At 43.4% G+C, this 26,949-nt stretch overlaps 1 protein-coding gene across 1 annotated transcript in view; it reads right to left on the reverse strand.

Moving 5' to 3' along the window:
- ULK4 (unc-51 like kinase 4) overlaps positions 1 to 26,949 on the reverse strand; it is a 606,607-nt gene that overhangs the window by 421,615 nt on the left and 158,043 nt on the right. Inside the window, exons 28-29 of the mRNA XM_030886939.2 lie at positions 9,122 to 9,173; positions 8,884 to 9,025 (exon numbers count right to left, since the gene is read on the reverse strand). Coding sequence (XP_030742799.2) covers positions 8,884 to 9,025; positions 9,122 to 9,173 — 194 coding nt within the window. The remainder of the gene's footprint in view (positions 1 to 8,883; positions 9,026 to 9,121; positions 9,174 to 26,949) is intronic.

The following is a 26,949-nucleotide window of genomic DNA, read 5'->3' on the forward strand; positions in this document are numbered from 1 at the left end:
TGTACCCTGTCCTATGGGGTCGCAATGAGTCGGCATTGTCTAGATGGCAGTGAGTTTTCTGCTGACAATTTGAACATTTCTGGAGTTGGTGACACTGTGGTTAAACATTCTACAGGAAGAAAGATGTATAGTAGCCTGGTATTTAGAACCTAACCCTAGAGGTGATGAGTTGGCGTACTTACATTTTTATGAAAATTAAAATGGTCTCTCCTTCAAAGTGGCACACTTAAATTACTGGGTATGGCTCTTTCTAGTTCTAGTCTTTGTAACTCCCACTGATGACTGGGTGGAACCATGCAAATAAGGTGTGTGGACTCTAATGCAGGATTGTCAGTTTTACCATTCCACTGGGTATAAATAAAATGAGACATCTCAGAAACAGGGTTGGAGAATCTCAACCAGCACAGGCAGGAAGCTGTTGTATAGAGGGAGATGCCTTTTGAATACTGATCACGCCCTAGTAGGAGTTTTGTAACACTTGTTCAAAACAGACCAAGGGACCATGTGGCTCAGAAGCTTAGGACCTGAGAGAGGCCTGCCTGTGGTGATAATGAAGAGACTGCACTAACCGAACAACTGTATCTTTGCCATTTCTGATCCTGAATTGTAACACGTTAACTTCTGAGCATTGTCTGGGGGGTCTCTGTGAACACTGCAACAAATCATGGAACCCAGCAGAGAAGCAGAGTGCCATGGGAGGGAGAGATGGTGTCAGAACAAAGAAGGCTGGAGGACAGAAGCACACCTGACTCAGGTCTGCCTCGTAAGAGCATCCTCAGAAGATGGAACAGTTGGCTTCTCCTTCCTCCTTGTGAAGCTGAAGGAGGTCAGACATGGCCCCATCCCATGTCTGTAGCCAAGAAGACCAAAGGTGTGTTTTTTAAGTGAAAGTCTAGTCCTACTTACAGTTAATACAGAGAGATCCCCCGCAGTTATGTACCACATCTAGAAGATGGGGGAAATGCTCAAATTGTCAGCAGAAAACCGGGTTAGAACTAAGATTTCTTGATAATAACTTTGATATTAAACTTCTGAGAGGTGCTGATTTTAATTAATAGGGTCAATTTGGGTTTAAGTTCCATTAAATAGTGCCTCTTCTCTTCTGCACGAACTTTAAAATTCAATCTCGTCTCTACGCTGAATAGAAATCACGGTAATATTCTGAGTATGTATGCGGTACCTTTCTTCATTAATCATACATAAGTCGGTGATGTCGCCAGCACTTTAACAATTTTGAAAGGAAGAACGGGGTGGAAAAATGAAGGAAGGGGGAAGGAGGGAGGGAGAAGCCGCACATCCAGTTTTTGGCAGGACCCAGGTGTGAATCGAAAGGTCAAAGTCCAGTCACAAGATGTTGAGTTCCAACAAGCGATCTCACCAAATTTAATGAGTTTTCTCAGGTTGGTGACCAAGAAAAAACTAAAAAAAAAAATCATAGCTCAATGGAGATTTGGCCAACTGCTGCTGGCTGGATTCTAGAGTGGACGGTGTGAGAAATGTGGACCAGCTTAAGGGGCAATCCTACATGCCAGGAACTGGATTCTTCCAATCACTAAAAAAAGAGCTTGGTGGAAGTCAACTTCTCTCTCGAGTCTCCAGATGGGGACTCGGCCCAACAGACCCTTGAATTTCAATCGCGTGTGACCCTGAGCAATGACCCAAGCTACTCAACTAGAGCTACAGCTCAGGGCTTCCCAAAGCGCTGAGATCGGAAGTGCAGACTTCTGGCCCACAGAACTGAGCAAGAATAAATGGGCGTGGGTGTAAGCCACTCGGTTTTCAGTAACATGCGAAGCAGCAGAAAACCAACATGCCATTTGGTTTACGTGTACTAGTTAATACTTACATTTCAAAGTGATATCAAAGCTGTGATGGTTAACATGCTGTTCTTGTTTCTGATCTTAATGGAAGCGCCTTTAATTAGGCAGTGCATCTAGAATGGTGATCAAAGGCGCACTAGACTTCAGGGAGAAGTTCATAGGGAGGCCACAGGGAAGAATGTCCCAAGGTCATGGAACGTGGGGAACTCGGAGCTCGAGAAAGTTACATTGAGTGAATTATGAAACGTACAAGCAGAGGACTGAGGTTCAGAAATAATTGGCAGAAAGTTCCACAAAGGCTGATGCCGTATCTATCCTTAGTCATTCTCACATCTGCACAAGAGCGCCCACGAAGTGAGAGACTCTGATAACAACGCGTTAATAGCGTACTGGAAGTAGCCCTCGCATGCTGGGCCTGCTTCTCGCTGGCTGGCTTGGCCTTTTCGACGACTTTAGCTCACGTCACTCCCCTTCCGATCTTCCATTCCAGTTTTAGGAGCCCTGGCAGAGCAGTAGTAATGCATTGGGCTGCGGCCAGCAGTTCGAAACCACCAGCCCACTCCTCGGGAGAAAGGCAGGGCTTTCTACTCCCGTGAAAAGCTACAGTCTTGGAAACCCACAGAATCAGATCTACCCAGTCCAAGAGTCACTATGAGTTGGCATGGGTTTGACAGCAGTGAGGTTTTTTTGTTTTTGTTTTATTTTGCTTCTTATCCCAGTATTTCACACAGTGGACAATACTCTCGTGAGGAGGGCTCTGGAATGATCCAAAAGTCGACCCCTACATTTTATCCTGCATTATAGGTTGTCGTGTAAAAGTTTGACTGCCTGGGGGACACCGAGTAATTTTTTTTTACCGAGAGGTGGCAGTGGCTAAGTAAGTGTGGGAACCTATGTTCTAGCCAATCATCCTCAGGTTTCAAAGTCGAACTCAAGACCCTGCTCTCTACAAATGGTGTTCTATCACTGAAGTTCATCTCTTTAGAAATAAGAACATGTACACTGAGCAGATGTAAGAGTTCTTTGATATTGATTCATGACTTTTAAACATAAGTAATTCAGCTGGTATTTATAATAGACACTTATTCTTGCTGATTCTCAGTTCTTATTACACAGCAGCTCTGATAAGCCCCTGGAACACGCTTACCACACGGCGTGCCATGTTGCTATTGCACTGGGCTCTGGCTCAATGGGCCCAACCCAATGAGATCCCATTGCTGTGAACCATAGAATTTCTACTGGCAAATTTTCACCAGCAAATTCTCTTGGTCTGAAGTTTAGCTACAGCTTGTTCGGCATCAAAACAACACACAAGCCTCTCTGCTCACAGGCAAGTCGCTGTTGTGCTTGAGGCATGTGGGTCAGAAGCAGCATCGTCTCCCACCGGAGACAGTGATTCTACCACTGCCATCGGTGTACTTGATGAAAGCACGCACACAATTTTCCTCCCTGAGAATTTTGCCAGAGCTAACAAAAGAGGCAGCCACTCTGTCTCTGGGATCATCTCCTAGAAGCCATTTAAACGCCCAGTGAGAAGAGCCTGTCTCAGAACAAAGCCACTTATTTGCAGGCAGATTAGAGAGATGAGGGGAAAAGAAAAAGTCGTGGAATATTGCTGGTATATTTTAGACTCATGCACACAGCTATATCTGATGCCAGGACATGTCCGTGACTTCTCAGTGATTGAGCACTGAAATTTAACTTTTCCAAATTGTGAAGACCAATACAGTACGTTCATGTGAAAATGGGCAGCTGATTAGGCATGCCTGAACACACTGTCACCTTACCACATTAGAAGGTCTTAGATAGAGAAGCACAAAAAAAAAAAAAAGTCCTCAGAGGCCAGAAGGGCTGGTCCCACAGAGACTGACGGAACTCCCAAGACGATGGCCCTCCCTGACCTTTCAGATCTGGAAGTGAATTCACTGCTGTGGGAGAATCATCAACCAGGGAGGGACGCCAGGCATCATTTATCAAAAGACAGAGGGCTGGTTAGGAGAGGAGGAAGGATGAAAACAAGAGACAGAAGGACGTGAGATGGGTGGGGGGCAACCCACGGCGAGGATTGCAATGGAAGAGGTCACACAAAAGGTATGTGACTCGTGGCCTATAAAACAGATGATCTCGCCTGTAAACCATCACCTAATTCAGACCACCAAAAAGATGTAGAAATAAAAGTTCAAGTTGGAAAAGCCGGTCACTTTGCCTTTATCCAAGAAATATATAAGGTCAAAGAAGGATTAAGACATGAACAAAAGTCTCAACATTTGTATGCCTACTTGCTAAATTGAAGTGGATGCTCTATATAATAATTTATAGCAATAAATCTATAAACTCCATAATTCATAAGCCATTATGAATTCATAATTCATAATCCGGGCCAAGGTTTCCAGTTTTATAGAGAAATTGAATGAACACATGGCTTATATTTCATTTCTAGAAATGTGTAGACATTTATCGAGCCTTATTAAATATGTGGTACACAATGAACACTATTTATTTTAACAACCACATCTGTGAAGTATGTATTACTGTAATCTTCATTTTGAAGATTAATAGGAGAGATTAAAATAGCAGGCCTAATAGTAGTAGTGTGACAGGGCTTCAAAAAGTTTGTGGAAAAAATGAAATTGAGTAATGGTGAAACTGGCAAGCTGGGTATACATGCCACCCAGTCCGCCTCCTACAGAGAAACAAGAGACCAAGCGAAACAGATGGATGATAATCTTGAAACTTGGAGCTTCAGAACAAGGATATAAAAGTGGACTGAATGCCAACCAGGAGAAGAAGCTGAATAAAAGTGGTGAGGGGCTAAGACAGATGGATAAACTGTCAGCTAGCCTGAAGCAACTCAAGTATCTTGAACTTTCGCAAGCAAGTCAAGACAGAGGCCTGGTATACCAGTGGATCTTGAGCCAGCAACCTATCATCTAATATCAGTGGCTCTCAACCTTCCTCATGCTGTGCCATTTCATACAGGCTCCTCACGTTGTGGTGACCCCCCAGTCATAAAATGATTTTCGTTGCTATTTCCTAACTATAATTTTGCTACAGTTATGAGTTGGGCAACCCGTGAAAGGGTCCTTCAACCACCAAAGGGGTTGCGACCCACAGGTTGAGAACCACTGGTCTACACTGATTCACCAGCTTCTGCAGCCTTGTTAGTTCTCAGCTGACATCTGATTTGCCGACATGGGTCCACTAGCGCCTTCCACCACGTGGATCAGAGAAGACTCCAGCCTGACACCTGACCCACGGATTTGGATTGCGCAAGGATCCACAATCACACGAGCCATTTCCTTGGGTTCTGTGAGATTTTGAAGCGAATTCCACAGTGCAAACGCCAGTGGACAGGGCACAGGTAAGGAGGAAAAGCTGATGATAGCAATGATACAGTAGGTGGGAAAGGTGGACATGTGTGACATCTTTAACCTCCAGCCCACATGTACTAGCTTTGTGGATGCTTTTAAAAGAAATTGTTCCTTTAGTCTAAAAAGAAGTTATCTGTTATTTAATCTTCACAGCTGTCTTCTGAAATAGACTACACCTATTGCACAGATAAGGAAACTGAAGCTTAGAGCCTCAGATGCAACAAGACCTAGAATTCCAGCTGAAATCAGTCCATGAAACACCCACACAGCAAATTCCTACCAGCCCCGTGCCATCATCCCAAGAACACTTCCACCCTGTTCAATAAATGGAACTCATCTACGCTGTGAATGTTCTTGAACTACTGTTGTAGCCTACTGTCCGTTCCCAGAAAGAAAACAACCCAGACCGCCGGCTACAACACTCCCATGCATTATTTGCATTTTCTTCTTTAATTCCTCATCACAGCAAGGGTGAGTAAAGATGCACATTAACGAGAATGCCTGCTTATTTACTCTCGTTCAGATGAGGGAGAAAACAACGGAACACTGAATTAGAAAATAAACGCATTCCCTTTTGCCCACTGTTCCAAAATTGGGGTAGGTTTGAAAAGCAAAGATATTTTATGTCATACTTGCAGAACTGGTAACTAGCTATTACTAAGCTGCGAAGCCCAGGCAGAAGAAATCCTGCCCCACTAATGGAGAGCTATCTCAGGGCCTGAAACAAACAAAATGCTTCTCTACACATTTGTAGATGACACATAAGAAAAAAACTCTGAAAAATTCACATTTTGTGTTAAAAGGTTGTAGGCATTTTCTTGTCAGAATAATGCGTATAATTTTAGAAGTGTACAATGGTGTGGAAAGCATTAATTAATCCCATGAAAGAATGCTATGTCTTTTACTTACCCACAGAAGTATAAACCAGGTACCTCTATCAACCTATATAAATAACAAAATTGCACCAAAAATATGTTGAAAGTGTATTCCTTTACATGATAAAGTTAAAAAACCATTTTTTTAAATTTTGGCCATCAAAAGTTCTTCCTGCATACTTTATTAGCTGTCTCTTTGAACCAAACGACAAAACCAGCAATGTGGGAAACAACAGGAAGAGTGTATGTGGACAAACTCTCAACATTCATACACTAAGGAGTCTGGGAGGCCAAGGATCCCATGGAGAAAACCTTCATGTTTGTGGGTTGGAAACGGGCTCCACTCACATTCTCCTACGTAAAAGTCATTCCCCACGATGTCCCCCATAATAATGCCAAATTTAAGGTGCTACTTGCGAGCACATGCCTGTTACTACCGTTTCCCCGAAAATAAGACAGTGTCTTATATTAATTTTTGCTCCCAAAGACGCGCTAGGTCTTATTTTCAGGGGATGTCTTATTTTTCCGTGAAGAAGAATATGGTACACATTTACTGTTTGTTTTATTAAAAGATACCTCGCACTTCCTGTCTGCTCCGGCTGCGCTGAGGCCAACAGTGAGCTGTGTGGTGGTGCCCGCTGCTACAGTCCAGAGTCCAGAGTTATGGTAGCTTCCAGGGGCCTTAGTTTCAGGGAGGTCTTATTTTGGGGGGAATGCCTTATTTTTCAGCGAGATGCAAACCTGTAAGTAGGTCTTATTTGGGGGAGATGTCTTACTTTTGGGGAAACAGGGTAGATACAATTGAAGGTCAACTGCTTGAAGGCGATCTGGCTAAAGGTTGTCTGCCATCAAGAAGAAATCAGACCTTATTGTCTGTCCTACCTTAAGGATGGTCCACTCCCTTCTGATACAGATAATGGATGGTTCCCCTGAAGAGGAGCTCAAAGACATCTAAGGTCAAGCCAGCTCAAAGATGACCAAGGTTAGGCTGCCATCTTGATTCTAAAGCCTACCCATCTTGTTACGTATATGTCTCCCAGTCACGTGTGTCTCTAGTGTCTCCCTTTCCTATTGCACATACACCTGTACCTTGTTTCCCTCCTGTTACGTATGCACCTACATTGGCGTGAGTGCCCGAGATTATATAAACTCCTGAGGTTATATTACGGCCTCTGCTCGGACCTCGCTCCTGAGGTAATGACTGTGGAGGGGAGCCCTTGCATGTTTTATCTTGGCTGATGTCTCTTTAATTTACGCTGCCACTATACAACCACCCCTTTGGTCCATTCGGTTGTGGGGAGGCTGATCCCCCACAGAGCACACAGAAAACAAGCAACTGAGCAAGCAGTAAGCAAACAGAGTAAGCAACCACGGTTGTTCCTAAACCAGGCCATTAGGGATCATGCTGTGTCTCCCATCAGTCAAGAGAGGCCCCTTCAACTGGTGGGAGGACCGGTATGGTATGCTGGCTAGTATACTCCTAAAGTGGACGTTCTAAAATGAACTAAGGCCAGAGCCCTGGTGATGCAGTAGTTAAGCCCTGGCTGCTAACAGAATGCTGTGCAGCTGAAAGACACAGCAGTCTGTGTCTACAAAGATTACAATGTTGGAAACCCTATGGGATGGTTCTCATCTGTCCTACTGGCCCACTGAGAGCCACAAGCGTATGCTTCACAGCGACAGGTTTGGTTCAAACCAACTAGGAATGGTTCGTCTTCAACAACTTTGGGTTTTCTTTCAGTTTTTTAAATGGTGAAGCTACTTTTAGGCAACAAAGTTCATACCTGTTAACATTGGCCCAAATTAGAAAGTAAAAAATTCAATTTCGATAGTGTGATCAGTTTTAGTTTTGCTTTTTAATGAGAACAGACCTTCGAGGGTGGAACAAATGGAAAGGAGCCTTCAGGCAGGCCACCATTCTTAAGAGCCTTCTAGATGGACTAAGGTGGTAAGCCTAGGGCCTGAGGGAGACCATGATCCCTCCTACTTTCTGATGTGCCACACTGATCCAGTATTAATTTTGCAAACATATTCCTTGATACCATATTCCTGGTGTGTATATATGTGTGTATGATTGGTTTTTTTTTTTTAATTTAAGCTTTATTTGATAAAATTCAGTGTTCCTTGAATTTTAAGTGATAAGACTTTAGTGTTCCCTAACGTGGACCATACTGCCCCCCTGTGGGGAACTAGAACAATCCAGGGGTGGCTATAAAAGCAGATATCTACACTTTATCCAAGATTATGGGTCACAGTGCACAAATTTTCCATTACCAGGGTAATTTTTTTTTTCCCTGAAAAGGGGGCAGTAGCCAGTAAGCATGGCAGCCCATGCTTTAGAGTTTCACGCACCCCTATTCATACAGCAGGGATTCCAGTATGTTTGCCGTGGCACCAAATGCCCTTTATCTGTTCCCCTCAGCACACACGTGCATGCACATACATGTGCGCACACACACAGACACGTGAAACTAAACTGGATTTCCATTTCTGAATTAAAGTAAGTCCCAACTTCCTATTCCATTTGTCCTCTAATGTTGACCCTGAATCATAAACCTTAGCCACTGAGCCATGAACACCTTTAAGTCTTCCAAGTCATATGCCCCAGGCGGTGCCAAGTGGATCTCTTTAAAACTGGACTGAGATTTTCCTGGGCCGGGGTAACAGTTATGGCCTCTGTTTCTTGATCTCGTGGTACAATGAGTAGTCCACAGGATTTGGGGCTGAAAAACAAGTACAAGGACACCCCTCCCCTCTGAGCGAGGGCCTAGTCTTACAGGAGCATCCTGGACATCCCTGAGGGCAGCACATACTTACTGGGGGAGTAAGACGTCTCTAATGAGAGCCAGAAGATTGCTGTCGGAATCAAGGTTCGCCTCCTTTCCGTCCTCAACCTCCTCGTTCACGAGTAGAGATGTGGTTTCTGACAGCAAGCGCAAGCTGAAGAGCCTCCACTCCACTTGAAAGAAACAAATGCCAAGCCTGTGACCCTGGGGCGAGGACTGGGAACAGAGGACGCGGCACAGGGGATGCTCCCCGGCGGGCTGGCACTTACCATTTGGGCTTTGAACCAGGGACACCAGAGGAGGCAGGATATACTCAACAACCTGAAACCAAGGAGGTACAAGATTTACTTAAAATGTTTACCAGATCAAAATGCATGCCGACCACTATCTATGCTTTCCAGGACACCTAGTGGCCCAGTGGTTAAAGTCAAAAGAGTGGCAATTTGAACCCACTGGTTACTCCGTGGGACAGAGAGGTGGGCTCACAGCCTCAGAAAGGTCCCCTACGAGACGGTTTCTACTCACCCTGTGCAGCCACTGAGTTGGAATCAACTGCGGTGATTGAGGGTTTGTTTTCGTTGTCCACTGGCAGAATCATTAATCAAGAGAAATGGGGGGAAGGATGTGGAAATCAATGACATTACCCTGGATTTAAATTCTAACACTTAATAAACGACCACACATTGAACTCTGAAGGTGTGCTCCAGACAAAAGGGCATTATGGCAGCAGAAGAGTAACTAGCCATTTTCAGTTGATGAAAAGGGGTTTGGGTCTGCAAGGGGACTTCAAAAAGTTCATGGGGGAAATCCCATTATCTGTTAGTACCATTTCTTTCCCCACAAAATTTCTGAAGCCCTGTAGATAATACAAAATCCGATTGGCACAGGTTGGCAATAAGCCGTGAAATTAAAACACGTAAGCTGCGGATCATTCCCAGGTTATAAGCCAAACAACGATCAAATGCTGGAGGGGAAAAGGAGACACATAATCCTCATGTTTTATCAAGGACATCAAAGAGCTATGGCAAGATCATCTTGGTTATTTTTAGAAACAGACGCCAAAGATGGAAAACTGACAGGAAACAACCCTGTCTTTCACCCGTAAAACAGAGCAACAACCAAATACGGTCTGAAACTTATCTCCAAATAACAAGCTTTGTTTGTTCCACCAAAATACTGATTTTTTTTTAAAGGCTACATCATCACAGAGGTCTCATTTTAAAAGCTATTATCTCATTTAATAAATGCTTTCAGTGTCAGATAAAAATTCCTGTAGCTCCAGCCTTCTCTCCCCCCAGAAGAATTTACTTCAGAGGACAGCACTGAAGCTACAGCTCAGGGAAAGGGACATATCTGACCAGAGCACATGGGAGCAAATGAAGGGGGAAGAAGAGAGAGTGGAGCACCTCCTGGCCCACCAAGCCTTGACGACGGGATTCCCACTCAGAGCAGCCAATGCACAGAGAGGACCATATGGCCAGCCCCAATATGAGACAAGACATCCCCCAATGGCCCATAGCCCTATGGGGGACAACACTGAAGACAGTGTGGGAATTGCACCAGATCTGACCCCACCATACCTAGGCAAAACACTAAGGGGGTGCAATAGAACAGCAAAGGTAGCAGAGCAAGAAAGTCCTGAGGGAGTACCAAAAATAGAGTTTGGGGCCAGGGCATGGCACCCCATCAGACTCAACCAGAAAACCTCCTAAAGGTCAACATACAGACCTTACACTATTTAAAGGCTTTTTTGTTTACCATTTTTTGTTGTTTTCTTTTCTTTCGTTGCTTTGTTTTGCTGTCTTGTTTTTGTGTATATTATTATCTCTACAGGTCTATATACATAAGATAGGCTTGATAACCAGTCTGTAGAGAAAACAATGGACCCACAGTTTCAGGGGACCACGGGGGTGGGGGTGGGGGAGTGGTGTTATCAAACCCAGGGACAAGGGAATAACAAGCGATCCAAAATCGGTGGTGAAGTGGCTGTAGGTGGCCTTCTAGGGATTGATCAAGGGCAATGTAACTGAGAGGAATTACTGAAACCCAAATGAAGGCTAAGCATGATACTAGGACAAGAGGAAAGTAAGAGGAAATAGAGGAGAAAGAACTAGGAGGCAAAGGGCATTTATAGAGGTCTAAATACAGGCATGTACGTATGTAAATATATTTATATATGATGGGGTAATAGATCTATGTGCATATATTTATAGGTTTAGTATTAAGGTAGCAGATGGACATTGGGCCTCTGCTCAAGTACTCCCTCAATGCAAGAACACTTTGTTCTACTAAACAGGCATTTCATGATGCTCACCTTCCCAACATGATCGCTGAAGACAAAGTGGGTGCATAGCAAATGTGGTGAAGAAAGCTGATGGTGCCTGGCTATCAAAAGATATAGCATCTGGGGTCTTAAAGCCTTGAAGGTAAATAAAGAGCCATCTAGCTGAGAAGCAACAAAGCCCACATGGAAGAAGCACACCAGCCTGTCTGATCACGAGGTGTCGAAGAGATCAGGTATCAGGCATCAAAGAACAAAAATTCATATTGTGAACGAGGGGGAGTGCAGATTGGGGACCCAAAGCCCATCTGTAGGCAACTGGACATCCCCTTACGGAAGGGTCGCGGGGAGGAGATGAGCCAGTCAGGGTGTAGTGCAGCAATAATGAAATATATTTTTCTCTAGTTCTTAAATGCTTCCTACCTCCCACTATCATGATTCCAATTCTACCTTACAAATCCGGCTAGACCAGATGATATACGCTGGTACAGATAGGAAGTAGAAACACAGGGAATCCAGGACAGATGAACCCCTCAGGACCAGTGGTGAGTGGCAATACCAGAGGGTGAAAGGAAGGTGAGGTAGAAAGGGGGAACCGATTACAAGGATCTACATATAACCTCCTCCCTGGGGGAACCTCCTCCCTGAGGGGCAGACAACAGAAAAGTGGGTGGAGGGAGATGTCAGACAGTGTAAGATATGACAAAAGACTAATTTATAAATTATCAAGGGTTCATAAGGGAAGGGAGAGTGGGGATGGAGGAGTAAAAAACGAGGAGCTGATACCAAGGGCTCAAGCGGAAGGCGAATGTCTTGAGAATGATCGTGGCAACAGATGTGCAAATGTGCTTGACACAATGGATGGGTGTATGGATTGTGATAAGAGTTGTATGAGCCCCCAGTAAAATGACTTTTTAAAAATAAATAAAAGGGAAGGTAAACTAAAAAAAAAAAAAAAAGAATCCAAAGAGACCTTCCTAAGTCAAAGAATGTTCCATGTTTATGGAGTTCAAAACAAAACAAAACTCCAAACTCACTGCTGTGGAGTCAATTCTGACTTACAGCAACCCTACAAGGCAGGGTTGAACTGCCCCCGTGGGTTTCTAAGACTAACTCTCTACTGGAGTAGACAGCCTCATCTTTCTCTCAAGGAGCAGCTGGTGATTTCAAACGTTGAACTTCCAGTTAGCAGTCCAATGCACAACCAGGGCTCCATGACTACGGATGGGCAGGATTAACATTGGGAAAATGTCGACAGTACCTAAAACAGCCTATAAATACAATGCAATTGAGATACAGATCCCAACTTCATTCTTTAAAGAAATGGGGAAACTAATTAGTAACTTGATATGAGAGGAAAGGATAAGCAAAGAACATCTTAAGAAGATCGAAGGAGAGGAGGTGTGTTACACAGGGTTCTCTAGAGAGATAAAACCAAATTCCTGATAATATATTTATTTATAAAGATAATTAGATATATAAAACAAGAAATGAAATGTTAAATCATAAAGATAATTAGATATATAACAAGAAATGAACTGTTAAATCATATACAGATAAATATACAAGAAATAAACAGTTAAATTAGAAGCACTACAAATGGCTCAGTGCAACTCACGTCCGTGAGAGAAAGTTGAGAGACTAGCAATCCTTCCCAAGTCTCTGTCTGATGCCAGATCTTCCTCTATTTGTAGAGAGAGCTAGGCTATGTCAGCACAGCAGCCAATCACAAGGCAGGTCACCAACGGCCAGTCCCCAGCTCCAGAGAAGTCTTAAAGGGACCTCCACTTACAGCAACACAGTCCACAGGCTAGGTGTCCCACAGGCAGTGTAGCCTTTAAATTGAGGCACAGGACAAGCAAGGCAGCCGCACACTGGTCCGATGATCACGGAGCGAGAGACAAGAAAGGCAAGGCTCACCAAGCCATCCATCTCTCCATCCCTCAGTCAATCCCACCTGCGTTTATCAGCCAGGCTGGCACAATAAACTATCTCAGGAGGCCTCTCACTTACTGAGCTCAAAACCTCGTAGTTAAAACAATGATAGATACATAGAACAGAATAGAGAACACAGAAATAAATCCATCCACCTATAGAGCTTTGCCAAAAGGTTAAAAAAAATAATGGGAAGAGAGAACATAATCAACAGATGGCAGTGACAGGCACAGTACCTCAGAGGAGTTCTGGATGTTCAACCACTTCAAGAGGCAGCGTAAGATCAGGGACCAATTGTAATAAAGTCCAAGCTGCACAGAAGGCATTGGTGATAAGCAAGAATCCAGGAATTGATAGAATACCGACTGAAATGTTTGAACCAACGATGCCAGGAAATGTAGAAGGCAGGACCTAGCCAATTGACTGGAAGAGATCCATTTGTGCCCATTCAAGAGGTGACCGAACAGAATGCAGAAATTATCAAATAGTAATAGTGCATGCAAGTAAAATTTTCCAAAAATGATTCAGCAGTCCATCAACAAGTACCTTACAAAAATTCAAGTGTTTCAGAAGAGGTTGTGAAATGAGGAATATCATTGCTGACAGATATAACACATGGACTTTGGCTAAAAGCAGAAAATATCATAAAGATGTTTAAGCCTATGCAAAGGCATTTGATTATGTGGATCATGCGTTATGGAGAGCATTGTGAAAACGTGGAATTCCAGAACACTTCATTGTGCTCATGCAAAATCCAGACTTAAGACCAAAGGGCAGTCGTTGGAACAAGAAACTACCTAGTGGTTTATGTTAGGAAAGGTGTGTGTCAGGGTTGTATCCTTTTATCACACATATTCAACCTGTAATGAAGGGCAAACCATTGCGAAGCTGAACATGAAAAACGAGGCCTCGGGATGGAAGGAAGGCGTAGAACAGCCTGTGATAGTCAGAGGACACAGCTTCGCTTGCTGGAAACCAACAAGGACTTGAAGGTGACCCTTACTGATGACGATCCAAGACGCTTGCCTTCAGTGTGGTGTACATCCCAAGGTAAAGAAAGCTCAAAGCCTCATCAGGATAAATGGAGAGCAGATGGAAGTTGTCTGGGATTTCATTTGACTAGGAGTCACCATCCTGGAGACAGCATTCAAGAAATCACAGGACGTTGAGCACTGGGCAAAACCTGCTGCACGAGACCTCTTAGAGTAAGTGTTCATGAGCAAAGAAGTCACGTTGAGGATGAAGGTGCAGCTGAGCCAAGCGATGGACTTTTCAGCCGCCTCCCATGCATGTGAGAGTTGGACATCGGGAAGACTGGAGAGGACTTGATGCACTTTAATCACACTGTGGCAAAAGACCCTAGATAGACCATGGACCCCCCCCAAGAGAATGAACACATTTGTCTCGCTGTCTCGTGTGCTTTGGACGTGGTATCAGGAGAGACCAGTCCCTGGGGAAGAACTTCCTGCTCGGGAAAGCTGAGGGTCACCAGAAAGAGAAAGGCCCTGGCAATGGTACCTGCTCCCATGGGCTCAGACTTGACAACACAGGATGGCGCCAGAGCAGGCAGCGTCGCTTCTCTTGAACAGAGAGGGTCACTGCGAGTCAGGACCTATTTGAAGTTTATTGTGAGTTTAAAAGTATTATCTGTGCATAAATCCAGAGGCTTTATCACACTGCCAAAGGATTTCATTTAAAAAGAGGTAAATTAATTCGAGACTCGGACAGCTAAGCCTCAACAGGAACACCTCAGTGTCCCATTGCCAAGAAATCCACTCCGAGGGGAGCAGCCTGGACTCTTGTACTTATGAAAAAGGTGCGGACACCTATCCAGTATTTTCCATCTAGATCTTGCAAAGAAAAAAATTAAAACAAACTCATGTCACCAAGCCATGTCTAACAAGCCAGAGGCAGAAGTAGATCAAGATAAAAGTAGCACCCACCAAAGAAAGTGTGCACTGCTGATGAGTCTTTCAAATGCTAACCAGCCCAGGCAGGAGGGGCCTTCCTGATTACTCCACTCTCCCAGGGCAGAGATTAAAACCAGCACTTGCTTGTAATTCCCAACCTCTATACTTAAGTACTTTAAGGTAAATTATTCTAAATGCCTCAAAATAACACTGGGGTAACTTTAAAACGGCTTCTGCAGTCATTTCACACTTGTCTCCCTTTGATTATTTCAGGTGACAACTTCCAGCAGACAGCCCACCTAGGTGTTAAGATGTAGCTCAAACAAGGCCTCCCTGGTACAGATCATCTCCAGGGCCACAGGGAGCGCTCCTCCAGTCTCTGTAGACCTCCCAGGAGCCTCCAGGACAGCACTCCTGGGACTGGGGTCCAAGCTCCATCTCTGCTTTGCATGCTGATCTCCTGGCCCACACCAGCCTGACCCCAGATGGGCCTGCTTGCTGGCCACCACCACATTCTGGTGCTCACCATGAAGAAGTGGTTTGCAAAAAGCCCTACGGTAAAGCCAGGAGAAGTGAATAGATGAGTAACCCAAATGGTGACCTTTGTCCGGGGCACCACTCTTACCCGGCTGCTGTATTTTTAAGTACGTGCAGGCTGTAAGAAATTTTGAAGTCTAAGAATTGTTTTATAGAATATCAGCTTCTCATAGAAGAAAACAAAACATTTGCTTTTGTATCCTAGTTGTCCATTGAGGTCACTGCAAACTTTGGAACGAAACCTTTAGACCTACAGCCCCATTCAGAAGTGTATTCGTGCACTACGTGTCAAGAAACAATAGCTTCATTTTGATATTTTTAATAAAAGTGATTTTTTGGTGGCATACTTTGGGGCTTGTCCTAGTATTCTGTAAGCAGAAGCAGGAGTTAGTCCCACTTAGGGATTAACCATGTTGTAACATTCCTCTTGATTTGAAAATACTATCTGGAGAGTTCGGTCCACCTTGTGTGAAACCTCTCTGTATTTTGATAAGCCACATTAAAGTGCTGTAGTATGGTGATAAGACCAATTACACCAAAGCCAGATGACAAAGAAGAAGAAAGAAAAGGAACAAAAACGTTTATACGTCTATCAATTTGCTTCCAGGTCACAGTGAGAAGACCACGAAGACTTGGAGTATGTGAGAGAAAACTTCCTCCACAATTGGCATGTTTCCACAGCCCTCCTCTGACACTCCAAGGGCAGAGGAGACTCAGCTGCCCACAGCTGAGTCCTATAAGCTGGAGGTCAACTACGCCTCCAACCTCCACCCTCCACCCACCACAAATATCCTTCTATCAACGGCCCCTCCCACAGCACTCTCTTCTCTGTTGGGTTTAACGATTCTCTGCCGTGAAGAACTCACAACCATACCCGTGATTATGGGGGTTATCCGGGAGTTCAATGAAAATTCAGGACAAGAAATGCTCTGTCAGCTGAGCTTGGAAGCACACCTCTCCAGGTCCTGGTATTGTCTCTCAGCCAACAGGTAACTTGGCAGGAGCTCTGTTTGGACAACATTACAAAAGTCTTGTAGCACTGCTGCTAAATGCCCAAAGGGCATACCACACCACTCTAAGCCAACCCCTGAAGGTGTCCGGCTCTAGCCAGGTGGGTCCGCAAACCTAGCTCTCCAATGAAGGGCCTGGAGACACCCTACTTCACAACCAAGTCACCTACCAGAAGACACTCGGTTTTATTTAGCCACTCACTCTGGCTTGTGCTCTGGCTCTTGACTCTGCTGCCACCATTACTCTGTCACTCTTCTGCCACGACTCTGGTATCAAAGCTTTCTGCCCCTGGATGGAGGAGGTTCAAAGTGCGGGGATCACAGGGCCAACACCCCACTGCTGGCTCTTCTTTCCTGAAGATAATGAGATCTTCACTTCCGGCTTCTGAGTTAGATTTTATACCCAGAGCGATGGCAAAACTGACCAATCCTCACGTCAGAGTTCCAGACTTTTACAATCACAATTAAAACTGTTAGCAATTGCTCACAACTGAATCCCGTTAGCACAGCAGTTCTCCACCTGTGGATCGTGACCCCTTTGGGGGTTGAACGACCCTTTCACAGGCGTTGCCCGATTCATCATAGTAGCAAAATGACAGTGATGAAGTAGCAACAAAAATAATGTTATGGTTGGGGGGTCACCACAACATGAGGAACTGAATTAAAAGGCTGTGGCATCAGGAAGGTTGAGAACCACTGCGTTAGCATCTTCTCTACCTTTACTTACCCAGATCCCCCGGGCAAAGAGGACATGAACCCAATCTACGTGGTCCCTTATGTAGCTGAAGTTGCAAAGACTGGCTACAAGGAGCATGTCAAGAAAATCATTCCACTACACCACGGTGCTCACTGGCACTTGGGCACCTTTTTAAAAGTAGAGAACCCGTCGTCTTGGACAACAAACCGGGAGTACACTTTTGCTGCTGCGTCGCTGCGTGATTCCCTTTATCAAGCCTTTCACTTTCAGGGTATTACATGGAAGTCATGAACAATATATGCACCATTAAAACAGATGCCTTTCTTGCAACCCTGACCAAGCTCCCAGAGCTTGCATTACAGCGTCTCTGCATCACAACGCTGCAGCGTTCATGACTTATTTCAGTTGTGGGAATAATACACTGGACTCAGCAATCCAACTGATTTTAAACTTTAATGTGAGTGGTGCTGCTTTCATCAATAAATGGAGCGATTCTGCGATGCTAAAGTTCACTCGAGGGCTTGTCCTGAAAACAAAGGTCACAACGAACTCCACGACAATGCAGGCTCCCAAGTCTGGTCATGTTTTAATTCCTTTGCTCAAAAACAGAGACTCCCAACCAGGGATGGATGGGGTGGGAAACTGTATGTGCATTAACCCTTTGCCACCCAGTTGGCTCCAACTCACAGCAACCCTGGGACAGAGTAGAGTTAGCCCCATAGGCTTCCTGGGATGTACTCTTTACAGAAGCAGGCTGCCTCATCTTTCTCCCACAGAGTGGCCGGGGGTGCAGTCTGCTCACCTTTCTGTCAGCACTAGACCAGTGGGCCACCAGGTCTCCTTGAAAATTCATGACTGCAAATGACCCTCACGGGCATGTCCTAGATGGAGTGAATGTCTGAGATGCAGGACATTTAAAGACGGCTCTAACACATTTCTGCTGAAGGAGCCTAAATGCCCTGAATTATGTAACTAACATTTACATATCTAAACCTTACTTCATTTGTTCTTCAACAATGCCATCAATGTTCAGGATGCTGTCTATAATTTAGCAAACTTAACATTTTAATGAATAGTCAATGAGATACTAGAAGTCAGTAGTCTTAAACTCAAAATAACTATATAATCATATCCCAATATATTTTCTCATAAAGTAAAAAAGAAAGCACCATTATAAGCTATGACTGTGTATCATTCAAGATTTACTCATACACAATTAAAGTATGTTTTATGATTTTTTGCTATTTTTATATATGGGTCACTATTGTTTATTTTACTGATATCAGTAAGTCATTTCAAAACTGAGGCTGGGTTTTCTAAGAAGTCAAATAAAATTCTATACTTGAAAATTCATCATCACTGCCTTTATTGCCGCAGACCTTAAAAAATCTGGTCCACCTGTCTGATGGGACAACAGTTATTATGCCCATACCAGTAGCCAGCCTCTTTTTCTCACCAGGAGGTAATGTAAAAAAATATAAATGAATTTTCCTGGGACAGGACTGCTATCTCTAACAATGGCAGAACGGGTCACTCAGAGCAAACCTCCTGAAGAGAAGAACTTAGAAAAACTGGACAAAAAGTTACTTTAAAAAGTTACTTAAGTCTCTTTACAATATTAAATAGCTAAAAGGATGTTGAGGAAACCCTGGGACCACGGCAGATTGGCAAAAATGCAAACACTTGGTACAAGCCATTGGTAAGGCTGTGAACAAGTACGTGTGCTCACATAATACAGATGGGAACGCAAGATGGTAGGCTCATGTGTAAAGAATTCTGGCAACAGCTAACATCCACACCCACATGGGTAAGTATTTACCCTTCAATCCCCAATCACCGTCAGCGGAACACACCCTGAAGTTACACCCCCAACAGCTGGGAATTACAGGCACGTAGATTTGTTGCAGTGCTGATTGTATTGACAAAATATTAGAAACGGCCTCACTGTCCACACACAGGAGAGTAGGTCCACAAACCAGGGTACACTTACTACACAAGGCCGTACTCACTGCCATCGAGTCCACACACAGCAAGCGCCTGCGGGTTTCCGAGCCTGGGACTGTTGACCAGAGTAGAAAGCCCAGTCTTTCTCCCAGGGAGCTGACCAGGCGGATCACAACTCAGCTCAGAACCACTACACCAGCAGGGTCCTCTAATGAAATGCTATAGTGCTCTATGGTGCTCTAATCAAGAAGATCTCAATGGGCTGTTACGGAATAATTTCTGACATTTTAAAATAAAAACCAAGTGTAAAAAAAACACAGTATGTTACCTTTTGTGTAAGAAAGAGGAGGAAACAAAACATATCCTCTCTTTCCAAAGAAACAATGAAAGGGTAAATGGAAAAACAAGAAAGATGGAGAGACAGGAAAGTGAGGGAAGATGGACTAACGATGGAGTTACAGGTATATGTGCAACTGCTACAGGAAGCTCCAGAGCAATTGCCATCATTTTACTCCTCTTTTTCTGTGAATTTTTGGGAGCCCATTTGCATATCTTTGTCTAACATCTCGAATTGGGGGAGCATGTTACTGTTCTACACATTCAAAAAGTTCTAATCAGCAAGGAAGGGAACAGAACATTGAAAGCAGATGAAAATAAATCAACCCAATTTATTTCAAATCAGTACCGCAGTGACAGGAAAAGGTAAGGAGGAAGAGGGGAATTCAAATGCCGTATGACCACAGTGCTAACTCCGTGTCCTCAGCCTTGGGCAGCAGTGAGAGGATGGTGCATAGGGGAGCGTTCTGCAGAACAAACCTTGGTCTCATTAGGGTGTTTTTGTTTGTTTGTTTTTTGGTATTGGCTTAGGTGTGTGATACAGAAAAGCCACACACACAAAAAGAATTCTGTGAGGAAGGATTAGATGGGAAGATATGAGTGTGAACTCATAATATCGAGATACAGACATACATATGCACAATCACTGATATGTGGGCACATGCACATAGATATATATGAGTGTGTGTATGTGCATATGTACGGATGTGTGTACATTCAAGTAGTTACAAGCCAAGACTAGAAAATCCTGTTGTGTCAGCAAGAGAGTGCTCAAAATACGATGGGGTTATGTCACAAGGGCATGGGAGACAACTTCACAGGGCGTGCACTGGTTAAATTTCAGTATGCCACAGTAATGAATCACAAACTCACTGCCATGAGTCAACGCTGACTCACAGTGACCCTATAGGACAAGGAAGAACTACCCCTGTGGGTTTCTGAGACTTAACGTTTCACAGGAGTAAAAGGCCCTGTCTTTCTCTCACAGAGCGGTGGCTGGTGGTATTGAACTTCTTACCTGGCAATCACAGCCCAACACATAACCACATACCAGAATTCCCTTACTAATCTTCAGAACCTGTCAAAATACAGCTTACATGGCAGGAGACATTGCAGATGTGATGCAGCTGGGAACCTTGGTATGAGATTATTCTGAACTACGTACGTGGGTTCAAGGTAATCCCAAGCTTCCTTATCAGAGAGAATTGCCATTAGAGAAGTAGATGTGGTCACGTAAGCAGAGGCCGGAGAGAGGAGAAAGAGGAAGGTATGTGAAAACGCTACGCTGCTGATTTTGAAGACAGAATGGAGCAACAAGCCAGTAAACAGAAGTTCTACAAGGGCCAGAGCAAACTTCACCTTGATAACACTTGTATTCCAGCCCAGAGAGATGGCTTTCAAAGCTCTGACCTTAAGAACTGTGTGATGATAAATCTGTGTTGTTTTAAGTCACTCTGCTTTTAATAATTTGTTACCGAAGCAATAGGAAATTAATACAGATTATGACTGCACATCCATAAAAGACAGATGAAAGAAAAACAGGTAATAGACAAACAGATATTAGCTAGACAAGAAAAAGAACTAATTCTGATCACTTAAGCAATAGAAAAGACTTATGGTTACCACGTCCTAAACAACATTATTTTCAAATGTACACATTTTTAGATTCAAGCATACATACATTTTAAAGTATATGACTATGAACTACAGGATGTATTAAATTGTTACAAAATGAACATATCCACGTAACTCACACGTGATCGAGTAACAAGACACCAGCAGGACATTCACAAGTCACTTGCACCCTGCAGTCTACTCACCCAAGAGCAGCCACTGACCCTGACTTGAAATAGATTGTCTCTGTTTTCTAATTTAATGCAGTTGAAATAATAGAAAACACATTTTTTACTTGTTATCTTTAGCACAATATTAAAGTTAAGAGATTTAGCCATGTTGTTAGGTATAACTGTAAACTATTCAATTTTTTTTTTTTTGCCGTATAGTATTCCAACATATGACAATGTCACAATTTATTTCTCTAGTAGACTGTTGATGGGTATGCAGAGTTCCCAGTTTAGGCTATGAAAATTCTTGTTCATATGTGATTTGGCAAACATAAGTTCATAATTCTATTGAAGCTACATTTATAAGTACAATTGCTGTGTTATGTGCAAATGTTTAGTTTCAATTAACAAACTCACTGCCATCGAGTCGATTCCAACTCATGGTGACACTATAGGACAGGGTAGAATTGGCCCTATACCTCCACAACTGTACCTCATAGGTAGAGTAGAAAGCCTCACCGTTCTCCCACTAAGTGGCTGGTGGTTTAGAACTGCTGACCTTGTTGATCACAACCCAATGTGTAATCACTACGTTACCTGGGCTAGCTATGACAAAATAGCTTTCCAAAGTAGCTGTGTAAATCTGCACTCAAGTCTATAGGTTCCAAGAGTTGCCTCTGCTCTACATCTTCACTAACAGGCAGGATTATCTGAGACGTTTGATTTAATTAGTCAAATCACTCAATATTTATTACCTTCAGGATTGTAGTTTAAAAATTCACTGCAATAAAACAAACAAAACTTTTCACCAAAGGTATTAAGGTTTAGCTTATTTTTTCAAAGTTAAGAAAATTATTTGGGGTGAATTATATTTACTCTTGCCAGATTTCTCTAATAAAGCTATCACCTTCGTCTTCGCTGTTACGTTTTGTAAAGTAAGTTTTTCTAAAGCCCTTGAGAATGGAAACAAAGTATCCCAACACACCAAACCAAGACAGTGCTCTTGACTGCTCCACTGGCCACATGGGCGATTTCCAACTCTGAGGCACTGAATGGTCTAACTGCTGGAGAAAATCTTAGTTAAGCACTTATGTTCAGCAAGAATGAAATGCATTTAGCCACTTCCGTTTGATAAGGTATTGATTGGGATCTTTGAACACCATTGGCGCTAATATTTCAAACAACGTTATATTCCTTCGAGAACTGAAGCTTCATCTTTGTGTATTCTAGTCACGCTCAAGAAAGGCAATTAGAGGCTTTCCTATGAGAGCGAGCACTGAGAAGTGTTCTTTATGAGGTCCGGAAGTTGCAATGGTATTTCATCTGTCCTAAATGAGGCTCTGGTTTCAATACTCAGTATGGCACCATTTCATAATTAGAAAATACACTTACTAAATTACAATTTAAATGTAAATATAGATATTTATAAACACTTGATCTTTACAAATCAGCCAGGAGATGAAGGCCTGATACACAAAAGAATCAATCCCTAACACGAGCACAAGTAGTAGCGAAGTGGGAGGCTGAGAAATCATCGCCCTAAAAATGACCGTGACAGACAGTGTTTCTAGGAATGCTGAGTTCGGTTCCTTGCTCGACATCCCCCATGGAAAGCGGTCCCAAACATGCCAAGGGAAAGAGAACGCATCGAAACCCTGAAGGCAGGGAGGATCGAAAGGACTGGGGAACAGTCAGGTCAAACAGTGAAGGGAGGCTGGTCACTAGAGAACCAAGCAGATGTGTTTGCCAATGATACAAACAGGAGGCTCCGGTTGGAGCCGGGGGAGCCAGCGAGAGGGGGGGGGCCCAGGCCCTCCCAGCACATTAGAACTTCCTTACCCTGGCTCATGCCGAGGAGAGGGGGTATTGGATCAGCCAAAGCAAAACCACACTCACTACCATCGAGTCGATGCTAACTCTTAGCAGCCCCATAGGGCAGGGTAGACCTGTGCTTGTGAGTTTCCAAGACGGAAATTCTACAGGAGTAGAAAGCCCCATCTTTGTCCATAAACCGTTGACCTGGCAGTTAACAGTATATTGAGCCACCAGGGGCTCCTCTGACCGGAAAGGCAGTGCCAAACCAAGTCTAGTTGCCAACTCCTCCACACTCGTTCTCCGAAGCACTGCTGAAACAGCACCCTGGGAAGTTAGGGGGCCCCGCCTTTAAATTCAGGGGTTTTCACCCTATATAGAGAGACCAGCTGCCAAGCTCAGGACTCTTTAGAGATGACTTTTGTCTAGGGTAGCCCTGTCAGGGACCCTAGGTGCCTGACAGAGCAAATATAAAGGCTCTCTGGAGAAGGGAAACTCCGTAATACATCTCAGGGAGCCCCCCAGAATATCTCCCCAGGACAAAGACCAGCAACTAGTATTAGGTCCCTCTGATTAGAGGGGCAAGAAAGCAGCAAATCTGGATAGAAGCTGTACCAGACACCCAGACAAAAGGAGCCTTAGCACTGTTTTCTGATGATGGAATTATCAAGGCATAGTGTCCGTGAATAAATAACTGGAAAATAGATACAGGGACCCGGGAAACATGAAAAGCAACACAATATACTTGAAGGTGAAGAAGAAGGAACAAAAATAATTTCTGGTAATAGCAGAATTTATGTAAATTTTATAAAATACAGACAAAATTCAAAACTCTGTGGTTGTTACTTGGCAGCAAACTAGGCCCAATAGATAATAGAAGTAGATCAAATGGAATCATCTAGAATATAACACTGACAGAGAAGGAAGAAAAGAAGACAAAATCTATTTTAAAAAACAAACTGTAAGGAGGCGTGGAAAGCATAGCTACAGGAAAGGAAAGAAGAAAACCCCAATGATAAATGGCTGGGAATTTTCCAGAAAAGAAATGGCAATGATAAACGACAATCCACACATTTTAAGATACACAGAGGAGCCTAAAGAGAATAAAAGGAAGTGCACATTTAGCTAGAGCATAGAGAAGGTGCCCCCCACCCCCAAAAAAGGACAACTTTTGAAAAGCCTTTAAAGGGAACAGGGGGAAAAGATGATCTTCTGAGGATAAACTGAAAGAGAGATAAACATCTAACTAATCTAGAGCAACCATACGGGGTGTGAACACAATGAGCCTTTCACAGAGCTCTAAAGAAAGACCTCCAAGCAGGACGTCATACAAGAAAAATGCGGGCTTCATCGTCAGGCAAAAGCAGAGAGAGTTTGCCACCAGCACACACGCTGGAGAAAACTGTTGAGTTCAGTGAGAAATCGAACACAGACAGAAGGACTGAAAATGAAGAAAGAAAAAACAAAGACAATCATAAATATGTGGGCAAATCTAAGTAAACATTAAAATAGCAATACTAAGGTCTGGTGGGGGTAATAAGAGAGAGAGAAATAAACAGCAATGAAAACTGTCATTACCTATTTCCCCCAAAGAACAATAAAGTACATATATACATATTTCTTTTAAGAGAGAGAGATGCAAATCAAAACAAGAACAAATGAAAACTATCAAGCAAACAATATAGGGGGGAGGGAGGGTGTTTCAAAAGTTAAAGGAAAAATCCATTTTCTTTTCATTGCATTTCCTATAACATGTTACCCAAGGGAAAAGTAGTATTTTTTAACTTTACGTTTTAATAAATTAACATGCATGATATAAATTTCATGGAAGTAATAGAAGAACAAAGAGGGCAAGGGACCTCAAAGAGATCATGGTAAAAATGATTAAAAGTCAATGAAATTTGTTTCACTAATGTTTTGAAGCCCCCTAATTATATACATGCCAAGCTTACACAGAGGAAAAAGATCAAATAAAATAATCAGTCAATATGTATGACAAGTACAAAGCTAAAGATGACAGAATTAATCCAAACATACCAATCATTGTGTTGACTGTAAATGGAGTACGTGTTCCAATGAAAATTGAAAGACTATTCATGATAGGTTTTTAATAAACATCATAGAATTACCTGAAACAACAGATTGTTGTCAGTTGTACCGTGTCCCTCAAAAACGTGTTGAAATCTGAACCTGTATATGTAATACCCCATTTCTGGGTTAATGAGGTCTTGTTAATGTTGGATGTGTCTTTAACCTAATAACTTTGGAGTTAGTTAGAAAACCAGATCAGACACATAGAGAATCCGGAACAAACAGGGTAAAGACAGATGCTATGTGGCGACTTCCACAGCCCTGAGGATACAGGGGTTATAGAAGCTAAGACCAGTGTCCCTCCTAAGAGCAGGCAAGGAGACGTCCCTTAAGGGCCAGCGTCCTAAATCAAACCTCGCAGGGTCCTGCGCTAGGAGGAACCAGTCCTCCTCTCGAATATCACCCCAGTGCGGTATTCGGCTACGCAGTCCCCACAAACTAAGGCAGAGATCCTGAAAGGAAAAGAATTTGAATCGGATCTACCAGGCACACATCAACCCAAAGAAAGTTTAGATGAGTACATTAAGATTGGCAGAGCAGACCTTAAAGCAAAATACACAGGATGAGAGATCAAAACTCACTTGTCCATGAGAAAAAGATAAACCTTTGATTCCTTAGGGTGGGAAAACGTATCACATTGATACAACGATGAAAAGCAGGCAGTACCAGGCTAGGTCATTTAGAAACGCGTACCTGGGCTGACAGAGGAACGCCAGGCAGTGATCACTGAGCGTGGGGAGAGTGGCACCTTTCTGGGAGGGAAAGGACTGCGAGTAACCAAAGCAAACGGGGCTGCTGAGAGCAGATCTCAGGGTCACCAGATGGCAGTCAAGTAGTTATCTCGATTGCAGGGCATGGAAAGAAGCCTTTCACCCCATGTGTGCTTCACGGTGTGAAATGCTACCCCTCCTGTCCCACTACCACCACCAGTCATAAAAGCAAAAGCAATGTGATCAGAATGGGAACATGAAAAAATAATAATCAAGAGGATAACATGCTAAGAAAACTTCTTAAAGTAAGCCAATAAAAACTGGAAAAGAAAGCTTTCTGTCACTTTTAAAGAAGTGTGAAAAAAAAAAAACCCCCACAGGAACATTTCCTGCCTCCTGGGAAGGTGATGTTATTCCTGTGTGAATATTCTAATCCATGGGAGTTAGTTACTCTTCTAAATAGTATCCCACAAAAACTTGAACTAGTTTAACACGGGCAACCCCAGAACTTAGTTGATGGTATCTAATTTTAAAAATAATTTCAAATGCATTACAAATGGGAAGTTAGCATTTGGGGAGATTAATTTTCAGAGTATGAATATACTATAAGCCCAGACCGGAAGTGAGCTCTCTTCGGTGGGTGGTCAGGTGGGGGGAGAATGGCAGTTTGGGGGGATGCATGGCACTCTGTGTCTAGGAATGTCACAGCTACTAACTAACTGGTGAAACCCGATTTGGCATTTCACACCGGCGACCCTTGTCTCTTTGTATCCTTTTCTCTGAGCCTCCTGCTCATGAGAACCCAACCTCCTGGCCATCGAGTTGGTTTTGACTCCTAGCAAGCGTTCAAGACACAGTGGGACTGCCACCTGGGATTTCCAGGGCGGAAAATCCTGTCAGAAGTAGATTGCCACACCTTTCTCGGAGGTATTGGCTGGCGAAGTGGCATGACCCAGTGGTTCTCCACCTTCCTAATGCCATGACCCTTTCAAACAGCTCCTCATGTTGTGGTGACCCCACCCCCTGAACCATAACATTATTTTTGTTGTT

Source organism: Echinops telfairi, unplaced genomic scaffold, assembly GCF_000313985.2.
Source record: "Echinops telfairi isolate 266 unplaced genomic scaffold, ASM31398v2 ScPeMD7_4225;HRSCAF=4972, whole genome shotgun sequence".
Classification (NCBI taxonomy): Eukaryota; Metazoa; Chordata; class Mammalia; order Afrosoricida; family Tenrecidae; genus Echinops; species Echinops telfairi.